This window comes from Struthio camelus, chromosome 10, assembly GCF_040807025.1.
Source record: "Struthio camelus isolate bStrCam1 chromosome 10, bStrCam1.hap1, whole genome shotgun sequence".
NCBI lineage: Eukaryota > Metazoa > Chordata > Aves > Struthioniformes > Struthionidae > Struthio > Struthio camelus.
The window spans coordinates 18,707,727-18,733,651 of NC_090951.1; the positions used below are offsets into that span (position 1 = coordinate 18,707,727).

At 39.1% G+C, this 25,925-nt stretch overlaps 1 protein-coding gene across 1 annotated transcript; it reads left to right on the forward strand.

The window, feature by feature from the left end:
• The first annotated feature begins 625 nt into the window (after positions 1 to 625).
• RBL2 (RB transcriptional corepressor like 2) lies at positions 626 to 25,490 on the forward strand. The gene is made up of 22 exons (XM_068956403.1): positions 626 to 835; positions 1,916 to 2,046; positions 3,319 to 3,519; positions 6,050 to 6,114; positions 10,345 to 10,473; positions 11,298 to 11,458; positions 11,563 to 11,627; positions 12,429 to 12,615; positions 14,295 to 14,461; positions 15,161 to 15,270; positions 16,274 to 16,377; positions 16,752 to 16,889; positions 17,434 to 17,598; positions 18,190 to 18,301; positions 18,846 to 19,118; positions 19,566 to 19,840; positions 20,413 to 20,589; positions 20,730 to 20,801; positions 21,124 to 21,241; positions 22,425 to 22,627; positions 23,101 to 23,265; positions 24,091 to 25,490. The coding sequence occupies exons 1-22, from the start codon at positions 626 to 628 to the stop codon at positions 24,259 to 24,261; spliced, it is 3,399 nt and encodes a 1,132-aa protein (XP_068812504.1). The 3' UTR covers positions 24,262 to 25,490.
• Positions 25,491 to 25,925: the final 435 nt, after the last annotated feature.

Here is a 25,925-nt window from a genome sequence, read left to right on the forward strand (position 1 = left end):
GCGCTGCCCCTCCAGGCCTCGCCCTAGCCCCTGTTTTCTGGCGCCACCTGGTGCTTTCAGAGCGGACTGCAACCGTGCGTCCCCGCCCGGGCGAACGCTTCAGGGTTACGCCAATCCCGCGGCCGTTTCCCCCCGAGGCTCCCGCTGCTGTTGGCGGTGAAGCAGCCGTCGTGCGGAGCCCGGGGCCGCAGCGGAGCGCCTCCGCCATGCTCCCTCCCCCGCCCTCTTCCGCCGCCGCCTAACCTTGTCCCTCCGCAGCCGCCGCCGCCGCCGGAAGTGACCTCGCGCGCTCCGACGCGGTGGCGTCACGAAGAGCACGGTGCTTCCCCGCTGCATGCTGGGAGCGGGAGGAGGAGGAGGGCGGGAGGGGGCTGCCGCGCGGCATTGCGGGAGGGGAAGTCTGTGGCGTCGCCGGGGCGCGCCTGCGCGCACCGGGAGCGCGGATAGGTTGGGCGCCCGCAAGCCGTCCAATGGGAGGGCGAGGCGCGGCGGAGGGCGGGAGCGGGGCCCAGCGCCGGGGCGTTTGGATTCGAACGCGCGTCGCCAGCCGGCGGGGCGGCGGCGCAGGCGCAGTGGGCGGCGCGGCGGGGCGGGGCGGCGCTGCCCCCTAGCGCCGGGGCGGGGGATGCCGGGCGAGGAGGAGGACGAGGCCGAGGCGGCGGGCGGGGGCGGCCCCCCCCACCCCGCCGCCGCCGCCGCCCCGTCCCCGCCGGCCGAGGAGGGCGACACGCGGCAGCGCTACGAGGAGCTCTGCAGCAGCCTCAACATGGACGAGCGCGCCCGCTCCGAGGCCTGGCTCAGCTACCAGAGCATGAAGCGCAACTACACGCTGGAGGTGAGGGGGCGGCGGCCCTCGCGGCGCCCCTCCCCCCGCGGCCGTTGGAAAACGAACCCGGGGCTCGCGAGCGCCGGACAGCGGCTGGGAGCCGGCGCGGGGCCGCGCCGGGACACGGTGTGGGGAGGGGGGGTTGTTTTATTAACGGAAAAGCAAACGCTGATGGCGAGCCGTGCTGGAGTTACGTAACTCTCGCGCGAGCAAGCGGAGGGGTTAGCGTTAGCACCTCGGCTGGTACTAACTGCAGTCCCGGAGCTGCTCAGCACCGCCAAGGGCCCCGGGGCGCGGGGGTCCTGCGGCCGAGGCAGGGCAGGTTTCGCTCGCCTTGGCGGCCGTTTGCCCTGCGGTGCCGGGCGCTGCGCGCACCTGCCCCAGGGAGGAAGCGGCCCGGCCGCAGCGCACCTCTGCCCCGCTGCTCTTGATCGTCGGCTGCTGAGAAGCTCGGAAGGGGCGGCCTCTCGGGGGGTCTGCGCACGCTTGTGCCCGCGGTAGCAGGCGGCCCGGGAAACCGCAGCCGTCGCCGCCTTCTCTGCCCCCTTCCTGTCGTTCGCCTCCCCTTTAAACGTTGCAGTTTAGTCAAAGAGGCATAGTTACGGTTGGAATTAATTTCCGTCTTTAGGAATCGCATCGAGTAGTTATTAAGCCGCATAACAGAAAAACGGAAACTGTCTTTTCCTATTCCCCTGTTGCGTCCAGGGAAGAAGGTTTTGATAGTGAGCAACTGCTGCGATTGTAACGCCGAGGCAGCGCAGGAGACGAGCAGTGCTGAAAAGAAAGCATGCTGTTAAACTTCGGCTCGCTGTGAAACTTATTAACGTAACTTGTAGTTGATACGTTTCTGTTTTGACGTAATTCAGTGTTAGCATCTGCTTTTCTTATCGTTCCGGCTTCTTAGATGGTCCTGTCTAGCAGTACCGTTAAATAGAGCTTTGAGGTAATGCATCACTCTGCTGTTGCTTGAACATTGTTAGCGGAGAGTGTAATCAGTTTTATTCTTTTTCTTCGTGCTGGGTGCATAGCTGAAGAGTGTGTTTTTCGTTTTGATCGAGTCTTTTCGATGCCTGATGTTTCATTTCACAGGGAAACGATCTGCATTGGCTAGCGTGTGCCTTGTATGTGGCTTGCAGAAAAGCAATTCCAACTGTGAGCAGAGGGACAGTTGAGGGGAATTATGTGTCCTTAACCCGAATTTTGCGCTGTTCAGAACAAAGGTAACTTTTTTTTTTTGCTGGTTTTTGGAATTTTTAAAATCTTAATCGCTGTGTATCGACTTGAAAAATTTAGAAATTGAGAGGAAAGACTGAACATCATTCTTGTTTCCTGCTTTTATATGTAGAATTTATACAATCAGAATGTTTGTGCTATAGCTCATTGCCACAGATGTGGGATAGCTTCGTTTGGGCATTAGTACCTAGCAAAAACACTGATTTTTTCAAATTCAGAGATTGCCCTCCCACTCTCAAAGGGAGGCAGAAACCAACTTCTGGTTTTGAAGAAGGTGCAGCAGGTGAGCTTGCCTGTTCAAAAGCCTAACGTCTGCATGCGTGTTCTGCTTAGAACAAGGTCTAATACACTAACATCAGAAAGCATTTTTTAATTGACTGTGCAGACATTCACACGTTTTCGGTTTTGTGGAAGAAGACTTCACTTTTCATGCGTTCTTACTTTACGAAGAGAAAGTGATATCAGAATCTGATAAACACATTTTTATCAAATGTTTATTTCTGTAAAGTCATGAAGAAAAACTTCATGAAATAATTGACTTTATGTATCAGCAGTATGGTGGTTTTATAACAATTACATGGACTGGCAAATAAATGAGCATTAGTTATGCACTTTCTCTCCCATTCTCGTTTTCTGTTGGATATATTTAAACAAAGCAAAGGAGTTTCTTTAAAAAAGCTTTTTCAAATCAGAAATGCAGGGAGCTGAATATGGGCTGTAAAAGACTAACAACATTGAAAAAGTAGGTGTACAAAAAACAGTGCAAAAATTAATGAAAGTTGAATTTATGAAATGAAATTTATTGAAACACATATAAAAATGTTTTACTCGCTTTTTTTTTTCATACTTTTAGAGGTATTCTTAGCGTTGAAGAGATCGGAGTTTGTTTTTATTTAAGCAGATGAGTTATTCAGAAAAATGAGAAAAACTTGATTTTATAGTAATCTGAATACTGGAGTTGATTGCACTTGTGTGAGGAAAAACCAATAAAGAACTGTAAATACATATAGTTAACACGATCATCAACAGATACCGAAATATTTTTCGAGTTGTCTGAGCACGGTCTTGTTTGGATGAAGGACTGGCTTTGAGTACGTCGAACTATAGTTATTGTCATGCTTGTTTGCAACGCTGCCATTTTATCAGTAGTTTAGGAAGTAAACTATTTCCTAAAATTGTACTTTTAAATTTTATTTACTTACATCAAAATATCTTTCTCCAGAAATTAACTCTCAGTTTCAACCTGTTCGATATTTCAGCTTGATTGAGTTTTTTAACAAGATGAAGAAATGGGAAGACATGGCAAATCTACCCTCCCAATTCAGAGAACGAACTGAGAGACTGGAGAGAAACTTTACAGTTTCTGCTGTAATCTTTAAGAAGTATGAGCCCATTTTTCAGGATATTTTCAGGTATCCTCAAGAAGATCAGCCTCGTCAACAGAGAGGAAGGAAACAGAGGTAGTTTTCTGTTATTTTCGGACTTAATTTAGAGCATTGCTACTACTAAGATGCAATGAAGTTGCTTAGTTACTTTATTTTTAGCTGCGTTTCCATGGGAGTTCTTTATGGTATCAGAGGTAGTCTGTTTGTCTTTGCTCCCCAAAATTTTTGAATTTTTTTTCAGTTTGTCAGATACCGTAGGATTCAAGCTGTTAAGTTTCTGTGATTTGCGGGAGGAGTATGAAAACAAGCCTGTAGTAGACAAGAGAAATATTAGTATTTCTGAGGAGGGAAAGGCTGGAAAAAGTTGATCATTATATGATCTATCCATCAGTAGCTCATAGAATAACCTAGCTTGCTTTACTGCCTAGTAAGTCCTACAGTTTTCTTCATTGAGACACCTTTTCTGGATTTTTTTTTTTTTTTACAGTAGAAACTTTGGTTCTTTGTTATTGTGGTATAATGTGTGCTGTGAAAATTGTGCGCTACTCTTCTTTTATGGTTGCGCTGATTTTAACAAGATTTCACCTGTTTGTGTTGGTTTTTAGCATGGCTTGTCTTGATTCCCCATGCTAGTTAGCAGATTGATTTGTCTTTCGTCTTCAGTACTGTGAAGTACCGTTATTTTTTTCCAACTTTCTTTTGCTTTTTCCAACGCTTCCAAACTCTTTCTTATTTTGTGCTTCTTGTGAGCATAACATACTGTTATTTGTAACCAGATGTATTTACGTCTATAATAAAAGACAAGCTTGTGCCTAAATGATTTTGTTGGATAACGCAGAAGTTAAGTAATTTGGAACTGCAGTGTAGAAAGAATAGAATTAGATATTGAGATGAATATTTGCATATAATGTTGAAATCATAACATGCTGCATCTGTAATTTGGTGAAGAGAAGAGTAGCCCTAGTGCTAGTTGGTTAGTTTGGAAAGTAGGGTGTAAAGTAATTTTGAAGATGAAATCAGAAGATAACACTTGTATACATTTCACACAAAAATTAGTAATTCTGATATTTAAATGCCGTGTATAACTGCGAAGTAACCAAATAAGAAAATAAACGGTTATGACTGACCAAAGTACTGGAGAAATAAAGAAAAAATTGACTAGAATGAATTTGACCAGAATGAAAGAAAGAATTTCTAAATTAATTGGATTCCCTGTTGATTGACTTAGCTCTTTCAAGGGAGAGTTGACTATTTGTTTTACTGAATACAGTTTTTTAGAGCAGCAGTACTTCTAGAAATGGAAAAAAACTGATAAAGACCGTTTACGTTGTGCAAACGTTGCTTGACTTTTGAGCCTATTTTATTAAATTAGACAACTACAATTTGAAAAACAGAATGATAGTGGAAACATTGGCTAAAACATATCTCTCTGCCACCTTCTTTGCTCTTCTAATGTTTTTCTGTCCCATGGAAGAACAGTGACATATAAGATACCACTGTCATTGATAATATGAGGAAACAAGGGAAGGTGGAGTTGATAAAAATACAAAAATCCATGCCAGGGGAGGGTTTCTGTGTTTAATTTTTTATTTTCTTACTTCACACAGAGAATACTTAAACAGTGCTTCTGATTTTTGATATTTAAGAAAAAATTTCATTTGGATGAGCTGATTACTTTGTCAGGATTTTTCTTTACCAAGAACACAAATTGGACTTCTTAGCCAGAAATTTGAAAGTAAGCCTTAGGAAGGAGGTCTAGGAAAACTGTCCAGAATCGTATGTGTGGCAGTATTAAAAAATAACAAATCCTCAATAGATGGAAAATTTCTAATTTAGAAAGAGGCCTCACGGATGAGTTACGTTTTGTTTAGAAGCAATCGGCGGAGGAACTTAGGCATGATAAACATTTGATACATTTCAATTTTACGTATGCTATGTATATTTCTATACAAAAGTGCTGTACATAAGTACGTAGGTGACACTCTTGTGCACAAGACGGTTCTGAAAATCTTGTCCATACCGAGTGCATTAACAATATCATTAACAACGCACTGCATAATGCGTTCCTCCAAGAATACGTAGACCTGCTTATAGTGATCAGAATGCTTATAGTGAGTGATCAGAAGGTGTTTCAGCTCTTGCTCTTAAAACCTTTGGACTGACTGTATGTAATATCTGTTGTATGAGGGTCTGATTGTTAGAAGCTACAGAGAATGCTATTTCTGCTATATACCTATTGTTTGGGACTGAGATCACAATTTTGCCTTTAAAAGGTGACAGTTCTGGCCATGTTTAACACTAAATTTGCAGTGATTTGCTGCTCAAGTCTTGGCCTATTTCGAATGGAATCTGCTAGGCTGGGCTGCTGTAGTGACATTTAAATCATTGTGTGCAGCCTGGGACTAGGGTTCCGCTTATGTCCTCACTGCACAACTGTGCAGTTTTCCTTTTCATTTGTAGTCAGGCTTTGGGGGAGGGTTGAAGTTTTTTGCTACTTTACAGTAAAGCTCAATTTAGAATGGTTGAATGCTGTATGATGTTCTCTCAGTCTTAATTCACTGAGGTTATTGTGTGTCTTTTTCTTGCTGCATTTCCCCTCCCAAAGACGACAACCATGCACAGTGTCTGAAGTTTTCCAGTTTTGTTGGGTGCTGTTTGTTCATGCAAAAGGTAAGAGATTTGAAAGGGATGACATGCTGCAAACCTGTTTTTGTTAGTCTTCTGTCAGTTCTTCAGCACTGGATAGGCACAGGTATTTCTGAATTCAGAAATGCCTTTGAGAAGGCCCTTTCAGAATAGCTCAAAAGGAGCGTACTCCGTCTTAATTTCCCCAGCTGTGTTTTACCATACTTTTAAGGTAAGGTGTGTGTCCACTTAGTGTGGAAACTTGTATGTGAAATATCCTTTCCAGTGTTGTCAAGCTTTTACGCTGTATTTCCAAGGGGAAAAGTGTCTTATAGTTTCAATGAATTCACATTTAGGTATAGTTGCAATGATTTTAAAGCGTAGATGTATGTTCACTAGGAACTAAGAGGAGTTTAACCTTCCTAAGTTTCCAGCAATGCTGATAATAGTCAATGTTTTTTTTTTCTTGCAGCGTAGTAAAATTTAATTGTGAAGCTCTGCGTGTGAATACTTTCCTAGCAGTATCATAGATAACATTCAAATCCTTTCTATGTCCTTTTGTCTCCTTGTCCTTTTTAAAAGTGAGAACACAGTAACTGCATCGAGTAATCCTATAAGTTACTAAATAGCTCCGCACATGTCTTTTTTGCAAGGATGATTTTCTCTTGCATTTTGGACATATTGTTGTAAACTTACAAATGTGACCGCCTTGAAAATTGAGATTCCTTTAGGACACACAAGGGAAAATCCTCTGTTAATATGCTTCCAAAGACATAACACAATAGACAGTATACACACTGCAATATATAACCTTTATTGTAAGAGCAATTTTGAATCTAATATGAAAAGCAGAGGATTTCAGCAGTTTTTTCTTGATGGGAGGAAAAAGCCCCAGAAGGAAATAGGAGTAAATTCTTTTTTGTGAGAGAGAGTGAAATTCCCCAAAATTTTAGGTTTAAGTTGTTCAGTCCTGTCACCTGTGGTCTAAGGTTCTGTCTGTATCAAATCTGTTTCTGCTTAACTAGGGCTTTTCTCAGGTGGGGCTTGAGAGTGAGGTTCACTGGGAACTCTGTCTAGCTAAGATACGGTTCTGAGGAAAATGAAGACAAGATTTACGTTCCTAACTGAAGGAACTTCTTTACAGATTCAGGTCTGTCGCTACTTTCAAGAGACTTTGTATATTATTCATAAGGCAGCTTCTAGTGAAGAAAACTCATAGTTTGTTTGCTCGTATATATTTGAATCCTACCAGGAAAGAGAGAAAATGCAACTTTTTGTTTGTTTGTTTTTGTTTAGTTTAGTTTAAAAGTAAATCAGTGTTAAGAATCCTGCAGTATGATGTGTTTTTCTCAGTTGACTGCTCTGGAGGATAGTACAAAGCACAACGTAGTTTGTCATAATATTGAATTATCTGGCGCCGATGTCGTCCAGTACAGCTTATCCTTCCTTCTTACGCTATATCGTATAGCAGAGGGTTGTGAGCAGCTCTCTTCCCCCTTTTGGGAAAGTTACTAGCACTATCCCTGTCACCATTCCCCATCATCTCTTTGCACAAGGTTTAAGGGTGTAGTACAGCATGAGTGCCAAGTACTTTAATTATGTAGAAGCTGCGTTTTCCGAACAGCGTACAAATTTCCCTTTATTAGGAAAGAGAAACCTTTACTAAACATGTATGTCACCTGCATCCCTGACACACAATCTGATTTTCATCTCAAGTGCAATCTTTTCTTTACAGTCCAGAATAGCACTCTCCAGTAGTGTGAAATCCCTCTTCATGCTCCTCTGAGTCCAGAGGAGAGGTGGTACACTACTTTCTTTCCAGTGAGCCAGCACCTGCCTCCGTTAGCTCGCTTAGGCAGCTGAGAGAGTAAGTGGGTCAGTCTGAACAATAGTAAATTTTTCTTTTCCCTTCTGTACCCTCTACACAAAATGGATAGATTGGACAGTGGATGAGGTGCACATGGAGTATGAGAGCCTTTTGCTAGTACTAAATTGTTGGTTAATATGTTTGAGTAACTGCAGATTTTTTTAATTGGCATGCAGTTTCAAACATACACATTGACTTTGTAGCCCAGCAGAAGAGCATGCTGACAACATAGCCGACGAAGGAAAACTTACAGTAATTATAAACTGTAAAACTTTTAAGGGACTAGCAGTAAATTTATTAGAAGTGTGGCAGCACAAAGATTTAAACCGAATGTTGACCATCAAATATTCTTGTTTTGTTTCTTGTGTTTTGGGGGTTGGCAGCAATCTTTATCGTGGCAACCGCACATCAGTGGCAAGTTCAGGCTTGTCTCTATGATATTGCTGCAAGCCTGCCGATGGTTGTGTTCAGCTTAACAGGCGCAGAAAGTACAGGTCTTGTTCATACCTTCTGCGGACTTGGCTTAGAGATACTGCTGTTGTGGCATACTATTTGTAAGATAATTTCTCTGTAAACGGACCTGACTGTTTTTAAAATAATTTCTTTACAATGGAAATGAAAGATCTCTTTTACTGCATTGAGATAACTATACTATTTTTTATTATTTGATACAAGGGTGTGAAAGGGAATACTAAACTGTTGCTTGAAATGTCGTTGACTTAGCAAATAATTTATATGAATCTATTGGTGCCTTAAATTTATTTTTGACTGTGATACTGTCAGTGACTATTGCCATACTAGTCTTTATGGTTATGAGGTAGAACCTGTGTTATGAAAGTTATTTCTTTAATGTTTTTATTGTTTTATTGTTTTATTATTGTTTTATTGTTTTATTTAGGACTTTGTTGATTGCTTTGTTCTGAACCTTTAATGATTTGGAAAGCAATCCAGTGAAAGTGTACAGTTAATCCAAATTTCGTGCAGGCTTCATTTTTTTAAATAGTTCCAATTATCTGCATTGAAAATTGCAATTTTTTTAACAAACATGGAATCAGAGACCTGAATATAAATTTGAAAGCACTGGAAGGTTTCTGATAGAAGAATAACAGAGTGCATAATTTAGGAAAATGCTTTAATCATGTACACGTTCTGCTGTGTTCTGAAGGAGTCTATTACTGCGTGATAGATCTCTTCAGTGAGTTGCCCTGTTTTTCACAGCGTGCTCAGCTAAATGGTTTGGAGCTTACCTGCAATGAAAAGACTAGAAGAGTTATTAGTGTTGAAAGAGCGCTAGAAAATCACACTGTAAATGTAAAGTAATAGAAATACAATTTATAATATTAATTCATGTTATATTCTATTTGACATGACTATGTTTAGTTTTGGCCATTCCTCAAAAGGAATATCATAAACCTAAGCGAGCTCAGTAGAGTAATGAATCTGAATATAATCTTTGTGAGATACGAGCAAAGAGGTTACAAGGATTCTTTTCTACAGGAAGATGATGAATAAAAATTATGTTAGAGGTACATAAAATGAAACTACATTGTAAGCCAGATCAGACATACACATTTTAAGTCTTTTGTAAAGCACAAGAAAAATAAAATTAAATTTATTTGTGCATGTAATAAGCATGCCCAAACGTAATTTTATATGAAAAGCGGATCAGTGAAGAAAAAAAATCTCTCAACTTAAAGTTGCCTGTGGATTCTTTCTGGAGGATTTGGGAGGCAGGTATTTTGTTTTGGGGTGAGGTTTCGTTTTGTTTTGATTTGGTGTCTGAACTAAGTTTTGTTAGGGTAGAGCTAAAATGTTGTTTAAGACTCTTTACAGCAATGCACAATTGGGAAAAGGAGAGCCCCACGTGGATCCCGTTGTTCCCCTTCTATGCCTTAAAACCAGATTCTGCTTCAGAAAGGTGCAGTAAGATCCTGTTGAAGGAAGTAATGTTGCCTGATATTAAAGCTTATGTTGCCAGATTTCTGGTAACAAATTTCTCTTCCTTGGGATAGCTTAGCGTGGGACTTTTCCCATTGCTTCAATTCCTTATGCACTGATTAATCAGGTTATTGTGAATCAGGGAGTCTGCAACGTCATGCTTATCAGTGTTTGGTAAGGCTTGTTTTCCAAACAACATAACATTTGAGTTCCTACAGTATCACTGATGTTCCTGAAAACATGCTGTTATTATAATCACTCTATTTTATTATTACTAGTCTATTAAATGTGTGTCTGTTTTACTCACTGCATTTCTAACCAGATACTTACAGTCTTAGTCACCAAGGTCTATATTTCAAAGGCTCCATCTCAATATTGCTTTTAATACAAATCTCAACAGTTTCTTTGTTAACAGAATCTTAAATCTGTGTTAACATTAACTAATCTCATATGTTTTTCTACTCTTGCAGGTAACTTTCCTATGATCAGTGATGACTTAGTCAATTCCTACCATCTCTTGTTGTGTGCTTTGGATCTTGTGTATGGAAATGCTCTCCAGTGTCCTAACCGTAAGGAACTGTTGAATCCTAATTTTAAAGGTATGTTTAAAAACTTAATTGTCTGTATCCAAACACTGCAAGAACTTCTATGGCTACTGAAATGAGTATGATTGTACATAGCAGAGAATAAGTTGAATAATATTACTTGATTGTGAAAAGAGTGAAGTATGTTAGAATGATTATTTCACAATCTGGTTACAGTTAGGTTTCTACCAGTATAATATGTAATAACAAACTACTGAATTTTGTAAATGATAAGTCAAGAAATTAATCTACAAAGGAAATACTGTGTTGAAGGAAGTTCTCCAGTAAGAGTTTCAGTATTTTAATGTCACTGAAAGAGTGTATGTTGACACAGTCCGATTGAAGAGTTCCTGGGAGATAACCGCTTGGAAGGAGCCCATGTTCAATTATGAGGCTGACTTGATAACCACAGATGCAAATAAATGGTGTGAAGTTTCCACCGAATCCATGATGTACCCTTTCCAGACTTATGCTTCATTTTCAGTGCCGTATGGTATTTGCAATGACTTTGTAGTGGTTAGGATGTGAAGTGGAGCCATTTTTTCAAATTTATTTGACTAATTCTTGTAGTTCACAAGTATTTGATTCGTTTTGTATTAGAGCGGATATCATTTTATCATTAGATAGCTAAACTTTTTAAATCTGGCACTCAAAATACTGTTTTGATAATATTATCAAGTCGTGTGGATACTGTATAATTAATAATTCTTTGAAGGGAACTAATTAGTATGCTATTTTAATTTCACACTACCGAGACCGTACAGTGTAGAATACAAATTTAGTAAGTAGATAGAGTATGGATTTGCAAAATTAAATAATATGTTATTTCTTAATTGTAGGTCTACCTGAAGACTTTCATAGCAAGGATTATAAAGTATCCTCGGACCCCCCCTGCATCATTGAAAAATTGTGTTCGTTACATTATGGATTAGTTTTAGAAGCCAAAGGGATAAAGGAACATTTTTGGAAGCCATATATTCGGAAACTTTTTGACAAAAAGGTTGGTCAGAATATTAGTGGTGTAGAAAAATTTCTCCTTAATCATTATCTTCAAAACCTTTAAAAGAAACAAAGTGCCCATTCTTTGTCCTAACTGTCTTACAGCTTTTAAAAGGAAAGGAAGAAAATCTGACTGGATTTCTGGATCCTGGGAACTTTGGAGATAGCTTGTAAGTCACGTCATTGGTGGTTTGGTTTGCGTTAATATCCCTTTGCTTGTAATAGAAAAGCAGTTACGCAATCTGTGTCTTAACACTAGTATTAAGCAGTTGATTTGTGTATTTATTAACATCTACATTATAAATAGATAAATTAACATCTACATACTAAAATGTATTTCAGTGCCTTTTCTTCAGGGTGCAGTGGCCTGAGGCATATTTGAAAGAAGCATGATTCTTCAGGAAGGAATTAATAGATCTCTGCTTTTTTAATGTTTTTTTTTTTGGTTATGTTTCTATGTTTCTTTGATTTTCTTTGTTTTTCATATACAATTGAAAAGTGTTAGAAAGAAAAAGATATGGGGCCACATTAAGTGGGTGGGAAGTAGGAGGGAGAAAACAGCCTTGGTGGGTTATTTCTTTTTAAACCTAGAGATGCTGTGAGTGGGACTTACTGTTTCCTCTTGAAGGTTACTAAGCTTGCTAAGCATATTTTATGGTGGTATGATGCTGCATAAGTTTTGAGGCGTTTCCAGATGCATAGTTATCAGTAGAGTTGTATTATCAGTAGAGTTGTATTATAATCCCCCATTTGGCCACCCATCAGACATACTGGAAAAATAATGTCCTTGCCACTGTCGTGTTTATGACATTATAATTTTTAAAGGAGCCTCGAACACCTGAATCAGGGATAAAATAAAATTTGAAGTAGACTTCCAACAGGCAAAAAGAGTGTTCATTCAGTAGGCAGTTAAATAAATAAAAGTCTAAATAAAGGGCTTATTGGTACTTATTTTTTCCTTTCTATTGTAGCAAAGCCATCAACAAGGCCTATGAGGAATATGTTTTGTCAGTAGGAAATCTCGATGAGCGGATATTTCTTGGGGAGGATGCAGATGAGGAAATTGGAACTCTCACAAGGTGCTTAAACACAACTTCAGGAATGGAAACAGCTGAAAGAGTACAAGTGAAGCATAATTTGCAGCAGCATTTTGACAGGGTGAGTATGACACGCTCTGCATTGCTGACTGTGTTTATAGTGGGAGTGAGTTGAACTAGTCTGTTGGATGAAGAGAAGAAGCTGCTAAAAAAATCTATCATCTCTATTGTTTAAGATGGTCTGGGCATGTCCACTCCATAATGGAGTTAGATTTGGCAATTGATTTAGATATGTTGTTTACTTTGATTTTTAAACTCCACAGAATGGGCAATCCTCCACGGTGGTTTGGTAGATTTGGAATTGTCCTGAGGTTCAGAATAGTTGTTGCACCTCTGGACCCTCAGACTTCTTGGTGCCTCTGGACTTGTCTACCCAAATTTCCTGTCCCTCACCTCTCTGTCCCATGTGCAGGGTTTGTCCTGTTTAACATATGCGAGGTTGCTTAGTACTTTTTGTGCGTTATTTTTGTTTCTTTTTCTTCTAACAGGGTATACTTCAGGGGTTAATATACACAGGTTTACTGTGTTAGTTAAATCATTAGGGAATAGTTTTTTCCTTGCTTGCTTATAAAGCACCATGCAAAGATATGTCATTATGTATGACTAATAAAATAGCATAGAATATCATTTTCTGGAAGGATAAAGAAATGAACGCTATATGTTTCAGAACAATGAAGTCAGATCCTTAAAAATGTCAGGGCCTTTGGGTGAGTAGTGTTTTAAAAACAGGCACTGGCTTTTAACAGACATACATACCTGTGATTATAGATCATTAAAATGTTGCTGAAGATGGAAAAGATACTTAAAAGGAGGAAAGAAATGAGACGGGCAAATAAAGAAAGATATAAGCTGGATTCGCACAATTAGATTGAAGAGAGCAAAAGGGCAAAACAGTCTAGATCATGGAAACAGTCATGTGATTGTGTTCCAGCCTGAGAGCTGGTTAATGGTCTTCAGCATTCTTGAATGAAGGAAACGATCAAAATCTGTAAAATCAATATAACTAGATAATTTCTTGCTTCTGATCTATTTAAAGAAAAAGTTAGCCACTAAATTTTGCCAGCATAAGACCTGGGTGCGTAACGTAGCCTCTTGCCGTTTGTTTGTGTAGTGATGAAACAGTCTGGTCTGTAGGACAGCGGGTTGCAGCTCAGGAGAGCTGCTCAGGAGAGTCCACGGCAGGGCTGGGGGAGCTGTCTGTCCTGGTAAGGGTGTGGAGACAGGCATAGAACACACAAGTTGTTCTGATGCGATGGCTTGGTCTGAAGCAAATGACTCAGAGGGCTAACCGACTGTTTCAGTCACGTTCAGGAGGACTGTTTTATGTCAAACTCTGACTTGCTGAAGGGAAGCGCTGGCTCAGTACGGGTTTCCTGTCTGCTCCAGCGTTCACTCAAGGGATAGGATGGAGCTGCTGGATTTTTTTAGATTGGCTTAGTTGTATCATATTTCACTCCCAGTATCTGCACTTCAGTGTGAAGTCACTTCCTCTCTGGTTATAATCTAACATACCTTAGTATTTGATACAAACATCCAAGCAACATAGCGAAATCTCTCAGGGCTGGCTGTTAGCTAAGGCGTGGATCGATTTGGGGTGTTTGATTCCTGGTCTCTTTCTTCACAGGCCCGTAGTGTAACGTGGGGTAAGCAAGAGTTCTGCGGGCTGATACCTCGAGGCTCTGAGGGGTATCTGAATGTTATTGTAATGTACAGTTACACACTTAATTTTTGTCTTTTTAGTCTAAATCACTTAGGATTACAACCCCACTTACTGGCCGCAAGTATATTAAAGAGAGCAACCCATATGTGACCCCTGTTTCCATAGCAACATATAGTTTGAGCCGTCTTCATACAATGCTGGCAGGACTCAGAAATGCCCCCAGTGAAAATCTGGAGCAAATACTCAGGTAAGTTTGATGTTTAGCTAACAAATAATTCTGTTTTTTTTAATAGCTTTAGTAGCGAATGTTACCGCTAAACAGCGTAAATGTTAAATGTAAATGAGTGTTAAAAGCATCTGGTCCTGGAGTAAAACAGAAGCCAGAGAGATTTAAATTCCAAAAGACTCAGTTCCCCAATTTTAGACACCTTTGTCCTTAGGAAATCCATGTCTATAGGACGATACAACATTTTTAAACTGAACAGTTCTCATTTCTCCATTGGCAAAACGTTAACAGAAATTTTTCCATACTACTTCCGTTTTACTACTTAGCAAATCTCACTTCATAGCAAATCAAAATCATTCCATAATGTAGGAGATTATTCAAAATAATATTTCTGTTTTCCAAGTAGTTAAACTGTTGCAGGTACAACAGTTACAGGTTGTAAGGTACAGCGTATTTTAAAACAATTTTTAAAATATCTGGAAAATACTGTTTACATATGAATCCCTGATCATGACAAGTACATGTACATATTACTAGAATATATAAAAATAATATGGTATTGGCTTTTTACAGTACACATCAGTTAGGCATGTGTGGGTGTGTTTGTGTTGCTGAAGTCCAAGTTACAGTTTCATATTTTAATTATGCTATAAAAGTAATTATAGATGGTTTTGTCACAGTGGGAACAGTACTTTGAAAATGTTTCATTTGATTTTCCAGGGCATGTTCCAGGGATCCTTCTCAATCTATTGCAAACAGAGTCAAAGAAATGTATGACGTGTACTGCCAGTGCATGCAGTCTGAAGGAGAATTCAGCAATTTCTCCAAAGGTGGGAAGCATTTTACTTGCACAAATAAATAAGAATTAAAGTGCCTTTAATCAATTGGATCTGTTGTAAGTAACTTAAAAAGTTTTACTTTGTAGGCAGTGCTTTAGCCCAAGAGTCCTTTCTGTTACTTTTCCTGATGTTCTGAAGACATGGGAAAGTTCAACCTTGGCAGAGAATTTCATGATCAGGCTTATGTTAAGTCATCAGGCTTATGTTAAGTCATTGGAGTTTGTTGATATTTTCACTTTTACAGAAGTGAAATAAAAAGCACTCTTAAGGACCTTACTGTTTTTTCCCCACTCAAGTCTAAGCAAAATATTGATGGTATTGATAGCTTAGATTTTTATGACAGAAATAAAGAGCCTGACTAATTGTATTCTTTAAAAGTCCGATGGCAGTTCTGGCTCACATACACATGATGATGTCTTAGTACGGATATTATTAACATCTTGCGAGTATAAACTCTTTTATTATATAGCTTGTATTATAACTCTTGTTAATATTATATATCTTTTATACGCTAACGAGTATAAAGGTATTACGTGCAGAGTAGTCAGATTTGTCGGTGAAGTGAATAAAGGTGGATAAAAATTAGGAAGGTGCGCTTGACTTTCTTGATACTGTATGGGGACCTTACTTATTTTGTATCTGTTCTCATGTTTTCTGTTGCATAGTGCAAGTTAGAGCCATATAGGTATACTTTTCAAAAAGTTTATTTTCTGAACTTGAAATATGTATGTTAAATACAGCAATATTAGAGCTTGTTCTTATAGATGGTGTTTTCATCGAATGCTGGGTTAAGTAAAGTAATAAGCTGGTCTGCTCTGCAGTCACAAGTCAATGCAGCATAGAGAGAGATTGCTAAGTTAGCTTTAAAGTAACCAGCTTAGACCTACTGCAAATCCAAACAAGCTAATTCAGTACTAAAGCACTATAACTCAAGCTGAAATATGTATTTTCTTATTGTATTTCACAATATTGTTTCTATTTGAAATGCCTGCAGATGTTGCCAATAAGCATTTTCGTCGTGCTGAGGTGCTGTACTACAAGGTGTTGGAGTCAGTTATTGAGCAAGAGAGGAGGAGATTGGGAGACACCGACTTATCTGTAAGAAAATCTGCTCAAATCATAACTCAGTTTTAAAGTTGGCGCTGCAAAAAAGGAACTCAATTGTAGAGCACTACAAACAGCTATTTATTTAAACATGAGGGTAAAACTCTGATACTAGCCTGTAGGTATAGCAGAATGGAAGAAAAAAAGCATAAAAGAAATTATTGTGTTTGCAAATGCAAGGATGTTCAAAATTTTGAATGAGTAAAGGTGTCTTATTTTGGATTCTGTTCAGTCTCTTTCAAAATATGTGTGTGTTTTTTTTTTTGCTGATCTTGCTGTGGATGCAGCATAGAAAGCATTTTACTGCTTAACAGTTAACAATATGTAGATGCAAGCATTACAATTTGCAATTCTTTTTTTTCTTGCAGGCAATACTGGAGCAAGATGTATTTCATAGATCTCTGCTGGCATGTTGCCTTGAGATAATTACCTTTACGTATAAGCCACCTGGAAACTTCCCGTTCATCACTGAAATATTTGACATTCCTGTTTATCATTTTTATAAGGTAAAGTGTCTGACTGCCAGAAATGTTTATCAGATCGTGAAAACTCTGTTGACGAGATAAAGTAACTACTCTTTAACTAGACCTTAGGTTAGCTTAAACAGTAATGCTTTGTTATCATCATCTCCACCACTTTCTGTATTTAAAAAGTGATATTTTCTAAGCCCGTGTTATTCTGGGGCACGTCTCAGGCACGCACTTACTTAAAAACAAAATACTGTTACTAAGTTTAAGTAAGTGAGTGTTCAAGTAACCTATATAGAAACTAATGTAGTACCACTTCATTGCGAGTTATGTGCTGTGTTTTGCAGCAGCACTTGACCATTTTTCATTGTTTATTAAGAAAGATATAAACAACGGCTGTGTTCTAATTAGACTGAAAAACAACAGCCTGTTGATTGATAATGATGCAGCCCAACATTTCTACAAATCTTTTCTTCCTTGAAAATTAAGGACTAGATCTCTTTCCACAAGAGGAAATAAGGAACAAGTATACATACACTGTTTATTCAGTATGATATGGACTTCATAATTATCCACTTTACAGGTAATTGAGGTTTTTATCAGAGCAGAGGATGGCCTTTGTCGGGAAATAGTAAAACACCTTAATCATATTGAAGAACAGATCTTGGAAAGTATGGCATGGAAACAGGAATCTATATTGTGGGATAGAATCAAAGATAATGAAAACAAAATTCCTAGCTGCGAAGAGGTGAGTTTTTGTTTTTTTGTTTTTTTTAATATTACATGACATAGATTTCCTGTGAAATATGTCAGACAGGCTCTTAGAGAGTCCAAATTTCAGTTTCTCCATGTAAGCTAAGCATGCAGAGAAATTGGAAATGTAGTATGTTTTAGTCTGTGGACTAGACAAGGAGTCTAGTCTGTCCATGGACTGTTAACTCTAGCGAGATATTCAAAATGTAAAGTCCACAAGTGAGATGATTCTTACCTACTATTTACACAGTATAGCAGAATCATGAATAAAACAGACAAGCTGGGGAGGGTTGGAACAGTGCTTTGTAATCTAAAACATTACTGAGCTAGAAGAAATGTGCATTTGATAAATAAAGAGTAGACTCCTACCTATCTCAGTCACAGAAAGATTATAGTACTGTATCTTCTAGAGTATTACACTCTAACTACAAGGCTTCTAGGTTACGCTTAAAGTAAAATTTTCAGTACCCTTCACTTTGTCATCTTCTCTATGGTTTTACTGGTCAAAATTTGTAGAGAAGTGTCATTGTTTGCTGTGTAGTCAGTCCGTGATACAAACACTTTAATGTCAATAAAAATATTTTAGGTAATGCCACCTCACTATTTCGAAAGATCGGCTGGGAACAGTGTTGTAGGTTCTCCATTAACACCAAGAAGAATAAATGAGGTTCGTGCTGAAACTGGGGGACTAGGAAAAGGTGAGACTTTTTTTTTTTTAAGCGTAACATATAGTCATTCTTCTTAGACCATGGCTTTAATTTTTAAGTCTAAATAGCATACAGCAAGAAAGGTGCTCTAATCTCACTGTGCCTTTAGCTGCAGAATTGTTTGTAAATGGTATTTCTCTTGCAAGTCATAGTTAAATTAGTCTGCTAGGACAGCTATGTTTATTATTTCAGTGTGATTATGTATAGTGGTATATACATTTAAAAAAAAACCTCACCAGTAGCCTCTAGACAGTTTGCTTTCTAGTCATACCATACTGGATGCTTCACTATGTATTTAATTATGTGACATCTCCTAAAATTTTTCTCTGGAAAAATGAGAAATAAACATAGCATTATTTGAGAATATATCATCTCTAAAAGTAATCTGTGAAGGGCAACTATGGACATAAATTTCTAAGGATACTTCCTGAAGAGCTCTGGCTGACATTTTGGTTCTTATTAGATTTCTTTAATGTATTTGTATATTAAGGGCTTACGCAACAAAGCTAAATATCCTCTTTTTTTTAATCCTCAGGCCTTTCAGCCTCTCCAACTACTCTGTACGACAGATACAGTTCTCCAACAGCCAATCCCACACGGAGACGACTCTTTGTTGATAACGATAATAGCTCCGACAGTGGAACTCCAGGGAGAGTTTCCCAGCAGCCTGTGGTCAATACTGTGCCTGTGCAGAACGTGAATCCTGAAACAGTGTCAGTAACTCCAGTGCCTGGACAGACGCTGGTTACAGTGGCAACTGCTACTGTAACGGCCAATAATGGGCAGACTGTTACAATACCAGTACAAGGTAAGAGAGAAGCTACTGGAGAATTGGTCATACTGGTTCCCATCAGAGTAGTAGTAGTAGTAACCAGTAAGGGGCAGTGGGGGAGAACACACACACATTTAAGGTTTCTTCTCTTTGGAAGAATTTTTGAGTAGATGAGCAGCATTTGGAGACAGAACATGGACAGCACAGATCTTCTGTCTGCCAATGACTACATATAGAACTTATTTACTTACTTAGTAAGCTTTCCTGAACTGGCTGGGAAGAAAGTTGGATTAGTACTAAAAACCTTTGTCTATATCAGTTATCTTCTTGTCTACTTACAACGAAAAGTCCAAAGTGTGTATATACATGAATTTTTTTCATCAAAATAATGATAAGCAGCTAATAAAATAATTACTGATTTCTTTAAAAAAAAGAAAAGAAAAAGAATCTTGCTCGTTTCAGACTTTTTTTCTTAAATTACAGGTATTGCCAATGAAAATGGAGGAATTACTTTCTTCCCAGTTCAGGTAAACGTAGGTACTCAGCCTCAAGCTGTGTCTGGTTCTATTCAGCCTCTTAGCGCCCAAACTCTTGCTGGTACCCTGAACACTCAGATGACTGGGGCAACTTTGCAGTTACCAGGCCAAGTAACAGTCCAGCAGATCTCTTCTGGAGAGCAAAGACAAAACCAGCAATTTACCACTACCACCACCATTAGGCCCCGGAAGATGGGCTCACTGTCACTCTTCTTTAGAAAGGTACTTTCCAGTCTAATTTGTGCTTCGTTTAGTTTATATTTCAAGCGTCTTCACTTCAATTTTAAAACACATACTTATCTACTTATAAGTGAAAGTTCAGTTTTCAAGTTAATCTGTATACTTTGTCTACTCAGACACGTACCTGAGAGCAGTTTTCCTTATGCAGGCAGCTTCTTATTTTCTATGGAGTATACAGATAAACACCAGAGGCATCAAGTTGTGAAATAGATAATGTATTTGGCCCACAGCTGCTTAAAGGCGTCAGTTTCTTCAAGGCTCTTTAAAAATTCACCTTTGAGACATTCATGAGCAACGTTTTAATATGGTGGTTTCTGTAGTCTAGATGCCCTTCCAGTGCTTAGGATGCTTAAGAATTTAACCTTCAAACAAGCGCTCCATTAGCATCAATACCAGTGATCGGATGTCTTAGTCTTGTAAACAAATAACTTATTCTCCTTTTGGCTTATCATTTGTGAAAGTTCTATAGTGTCTAAGTCTGAACTACTCTGCTAGCTTGCATTAAAAAACAAGAAGTATTGATGCGACCTTAAGCATAGCTGCTGTTTCAACAGGTGTATCATTTAGCTAGCGTTCGTCTGCGGGATCTCTGTGTCAAACTTGATATATCCGATGAGCTGCGGAAAAAGATTTGGACATGTTTTGAGTTTTCCTTGGTGCACTGCCCTGAGATCATGATGGACAGACACTTGGATCAGCTGCTAATGTGTGCCATCTATGTAATGGCTAAGGTAAGATGAAAAAAAAAACATTTAAGATCGAATATTCCAAGGACTATAATTCCTCCAAAAAAAAAAAAAAAAACCCAACCCCACCCACCCAGTTACATACACATGCTAGCTATGAACCTCTTCTGCTTGTCTGCCCATAGGTTACAAAGGAAGATAGATCATTTCAGAACATTATGCGCTGCTACAGGACACAACCACAAGCTAAGAGTCATGTAAGTACAGTTAATAGTAAAGTGATGCGGTTTCTGGTTTATTAAATCTCTTAGTTCCACTTTAGGAATGATGAATATATTCTGTTAGCCGTTCTCTTCCAAAGAGAGCAATCATTCCCAAAATCATTGGCTAGTGAAAGCTTTTTATTCTATACTGTACCTAAAACAGAAAATATTTTCCCTGTTGGAGTCAATTTGATAACATAATAAAGTTTTCTAAAAAAAGGCAGATCTATCACATACATACACTATTGTTTCTTAAAACTACATAGCTGCAGCTCTAATCACACTTCCTTTATTATGCTCCTCTGCTTCCCTGCAGGTATATCGGAGTGTCCTGATAAAAGGCAGGAGACGACGACGATGCTCTGGCAGCAGTGATAGCAGTAGCCAGCAGAATTCGCCTACAGACAGAAGCAAAGAGAGAAGCAAAGAAAGAAGTAAGTGATGTTCATAATCCCACTTCCAAAAAAGTTTTTTATGAAGACTGACTGGATTTTTTTCTGTTCCCCCCTCCCAAGGTTCCTTTTTTTTTTTTTTTAGGAAACTTTGACAATTAAGTCTGTATTGACACCATTTAAGAGTTACTAACTCAAGCTTAATATCATGCCTGCTTTGGCAGTTTTCAGTCTGTTATCACAGAAGCTCATCTTAAGAGTTTACCGTGACTGCTGGCCTGAGCCTTGAGGCATTGTGTATTTTACTGCAGCTAAGTTATTGCACCAATTATCAGCTACAGAATGATGCATGTAGTCTTCACAGATTGAAGAAAATCAGTGCTAGCCCATGCTCAGTTACTTCTGATAATCACAGAGCTGCAGCAGTTTCTTTTAACGTTTTAGTTGAAAAGCAGGAGCTGGCTGGCTGGCTGGCTGCAGAGGTAAGAACAAACCAGCCACCCACAGCATCAGTTTAGCTTATCTGCTGTCTCTGAAGTCTGGGTAGAGATTCTTGATAGTTGAACTAACACATTTTCCTTCAATGAACTTTTCCAAAGGAAAGCAAACAAGTGATGCTCTCTATTCTTAATACCAGTTTAAGATATTTAATAGAGGATGCTATAAATTGTAGTCATTAGTGTTTCCTGTTACACAGAGGTGGAAGAAAGTCAGAAAGAATATTTTGCAACTTCCCTTTAAGGGCATGAAAACAACAGGAAGTAGTAGTGAGCCAAACATTTCTACCCCTAACTGAAAGCATACTATGCTGTTCCTTATTTGAAATAGTGCTAGTTGGCAACCATCAGAGCTGCTATTCGAAGTAGAACACAAGTGCCTGCAAAATGGAATTTTAGCAGTACTTAATATCTCAAAACTGTGGTGAAAATTAGTCAGCTCATACACAAAAACCACTTGCAGCTTATCCATTAAAAACTTAGAAATCGAATGTGTTTCTGTACATATACTCAGGAGTTAGTTAGTCTTTAATAACATACTTCTATTTTGTAAGGAAAGATGCTAAGGGGACAGAATAAGCATCAGGGATATCAACAGCAGATTTATGGCTGCTATACTGCCCTTTAAAGAACTGGAATGCAGTTTTTAAATGCGGTTAAATATCTGGGATTGAACTAGATTAAATAATTGTGGCTGAATAAAGAAGAGACGGTTCTTATCTTTTCAGCTAGCAGAGACTCCAGCCCAGTAATGCGGTCGAGCAGCACCTTGCCTGTACCACACCCAAACAGTGCTCCCCCTACTCCAACCCGACTGACAGGTGCCAATAGTGACACTGAGGAGGAAGAGCGAGGGGACCTGATACAGTTCTATAACAACATCTATATCGAGCAGATCAAAGAATTTGCCCTGAAATATACTTCAAATGCAGTAAGTTAACCCTGTGCTTTTTATTAGTAGATAGATTTTGTTTTATGCTATAAGCAGTAGCATACTATTGCTAACCTCATTTAAAGAGAAGCAAAGTCAAGGGTTGTTTGTTTCTTTTGGTGACAAGAATTTCAGTTCAAGGACAAACTCTGCTGCCAAAACATTAAGCACTTTCAATGCCCTTTTGCTTTTTTCTCCTGCCTGAATACGCGACACTGAGCAATGTCAGCCATAGGCCTCAGATATGGTATTAAAAAAAAAAAAAACCAACCACACACACAACACTAGTGTGGCCCAAAAACCATGAAAAAACTTGCATTTTTTCTAAACACACAGGGGTATGATAGTAGTGGTAAAAGCTGAGCTATATTTAAGATGGCTAACTTACTACAGCAGGGCTTTTTTTTTTTTTTTTTTTTAAAAACACCTGTGATAAGATACCAACTACTGATTTTTCCTGTTTTCTTGAGCAGACTGATTCTCCTCCGCTCTCTCCCTACCCATTTGTAAGAATTGGCTCTCCTCGCAGAATACAGCTGTCCCAGAATCACCCAGTGTACATCTCGCCACACAAAAATGAGTCTACTCTCTCTCCTCGAGAGAAAATATTTTATTACTTCAGCAGCAGCCCATCTAAGGTAAGACTACATGGTTTTAATAGGTTTTTTTCTTGTTTTTTTTAAAAACTAAATCCTTAATTCTACCTTTACTTTTTTGTCCGTGAAGTTAGACACAATTGTGCAACACACCTTGTTCACATTGATATGTCCTTGCTCACCTAAAGATCTTCAGTTTGTCAGTTTAGGTATCTATGAAGGTGTGAAGCAATCAGCAGTTTGCCTTACTTGTGTGCTTTTAGAAGGTACTCGCTGTACTAGGACCCATGATGACCTGAGCACCGGACTGTCAGAATATTAAGTAGCTAAAGTGCGATAGTACTTGGCGGGGGCGTGTATATGTCAGATTTCCATTGAGAATCTAGTTATTTGAAAACAAGTGGCTCTTAAAACATAAAAAACTTACCAACTGAATAGCTAACAGATGGACTGCTGTGATCTCTGGTCACAAACAACAAAGCAGAAACCTTCCCCAGGAAGCATCTTCATTCAAGATAAGAGTTGAATCTATGGTGTTAGTAAGAGAACATGACATAAGTATGGAGAGAAGGCATTTCAGCTGTACATGCGCACCAGAGCACTGAAATAGCAGGCTTGCTTAAGTAAGACTCTAGAATACAGTAATGGAAGGACCAGTACAGCAGTCAAAGGGATTAATCTGTCACCAGAAGCACTTCGTATAGCACAGATCTCTAGAAATCAAGCATTTGAAGCATATTGAAAAGTATAAGGATATACAAGCCAGGTGAGGGCCTAAGACCAAGCTGCATTTGTTGACTCTTACATTTTATATTTTGATCTTCACAATAACGATGACCCATTTCCACCTTTTTTCCCCCTCCGCAGAGGCTAAAGGAAATTAACAGCATGATTAGAACAGGAGAAACTCCAACAAAGAAGAGAGGCATTCTCTTAGAAGATGGTACTGAAGCGCCAGCTAAGCGAATCTGTCAGGAAAACCACACTGCTCTGTTAAGACGACTACAAGATGTAGCAAATGACAGAGGGTCTCACTGAGTTCCGTGTCGCAGCACAGGTTATTCCCTCGCTGCAGCTGAGCTGGGCCAGGCTGCTTAACAGCTGACATGGATTCACAAAGCCTTTGCAAGAGGCTTCAGCCAGGCTGTCGCCTCACGTCTGCCCCTGTGCGACAAGTCTCCCGTCAGACTACACTGAGCCTTTGTACTTCTTGGAAAAGAGCAGGAAGACAGTCTCCCGCGAGGACCAGGACATTGATGATCCACTTCAAACTGACTCAGACTCAGCCCTATGGTTAAGCAAATCATAAGGCAAGTGATCCATCTTCAGGCTTAGGCTTAAGAAAGCAGGTAATACATGTTCCTTTCCATTGCTTGGAGAATGCATCCCTTACTATAGCTTTCTACCTTCCAACAGGTATTTAAATCAGTTTGCTATAACCCGTCTGCTTACACTGGTTTTCTCAATGCTTTACCATTTTCATCTTTGGACTAAAAAGTTATACTTGCATCAAATCAGGGAGCACTGCACCAAGATAATCATTTTCAGCAGTATCTTGGTATTTACGTTGAAGGCCGCTATGAAAATAATGACTTAGAAGTAGTATTCCAAGTCCAGCTGTTCTGCCTGGACTTCTCACAGGAAAGGGAAGAGGGGAATAATTCTTTTTAAGCCCTGAAGGAAGTTATCTAAATGGGTTATTTCCAAATTCAGGATGTTGCGTGCCCCTGAAAACCATCAGGTTGTTTTGCTTTAATATGTGGGCACCTTGTTGTATAAAAGTAGATAATTTGTTTATGCATTGTTTTTAGCTGTGCAATGTTTTAAAGTGAACTCATGTTCAAAAGGTGGCACTTTTGATAGGGCTGTGAAGCATCATTTGTAAGGCAGGTTAGTTTTGCTGTATATTTGCAATGGCACTTTCTAAATGTGAATATTTTTTCAAAGGCTGAGACTTCAGCTGTTTCTCTTTATTGAAGCAATCTGACTTTTGTATTTATTTTCACATAGATATCCCATAGCTCTTCTCTTCAGCAAATGGCATTAAGAATTCATTTTAAACTTAATGTGTATGCAGTAATGACTGCAGGAAGCTAGGGATGTTTGCTTTTTTCCCCAGGAATTTTATATGCCTGCAATATTTCTTCAGGGTTTTGTTTTGTTTTTTTTTTTTTAAGAGCACGCAGGAGCGTGTGTGTGTATGTATGTATGTCAGGAATTGGCCATCTCACTTTTTAGAAGGAGGGTGGCATCAATCTCTTAAAAAGTATACTTAGGGGAGGTTGTTTTTGTTTTTTTGTTTTTTTTTTTTTTTAAAGGGCAAGGTTTGCTGGTGTTTTTTTTTAATGGATTAAATCAGGCTGCCTGGGAGAAATCTCTCCCCAACTAACACATTAAGAAAGTGGTGCATATGTTAGACTTACTAATTATTTTCAATTAAAATAGTTCCAAAATACCAGGCTTCTTAGTATGTTTACTGTTTTCTTAATAACTGATATGCTGTTTCAATTTACTCCTTTTCAATGACATAATTGAGGATAGTGTTGTCATTAATGGAAAATTTAGTACACTCAAGATTATAGAAGCTTTATAAGGACGCAAAAGTCAAAAGCTCCATGTTTTCAGTCATTCCTGCTCCTCAGAATAATGGGAAGATTTAGGACTTAATTCCACTGTAAATTCAATTAAGGTAAATTAAAAGC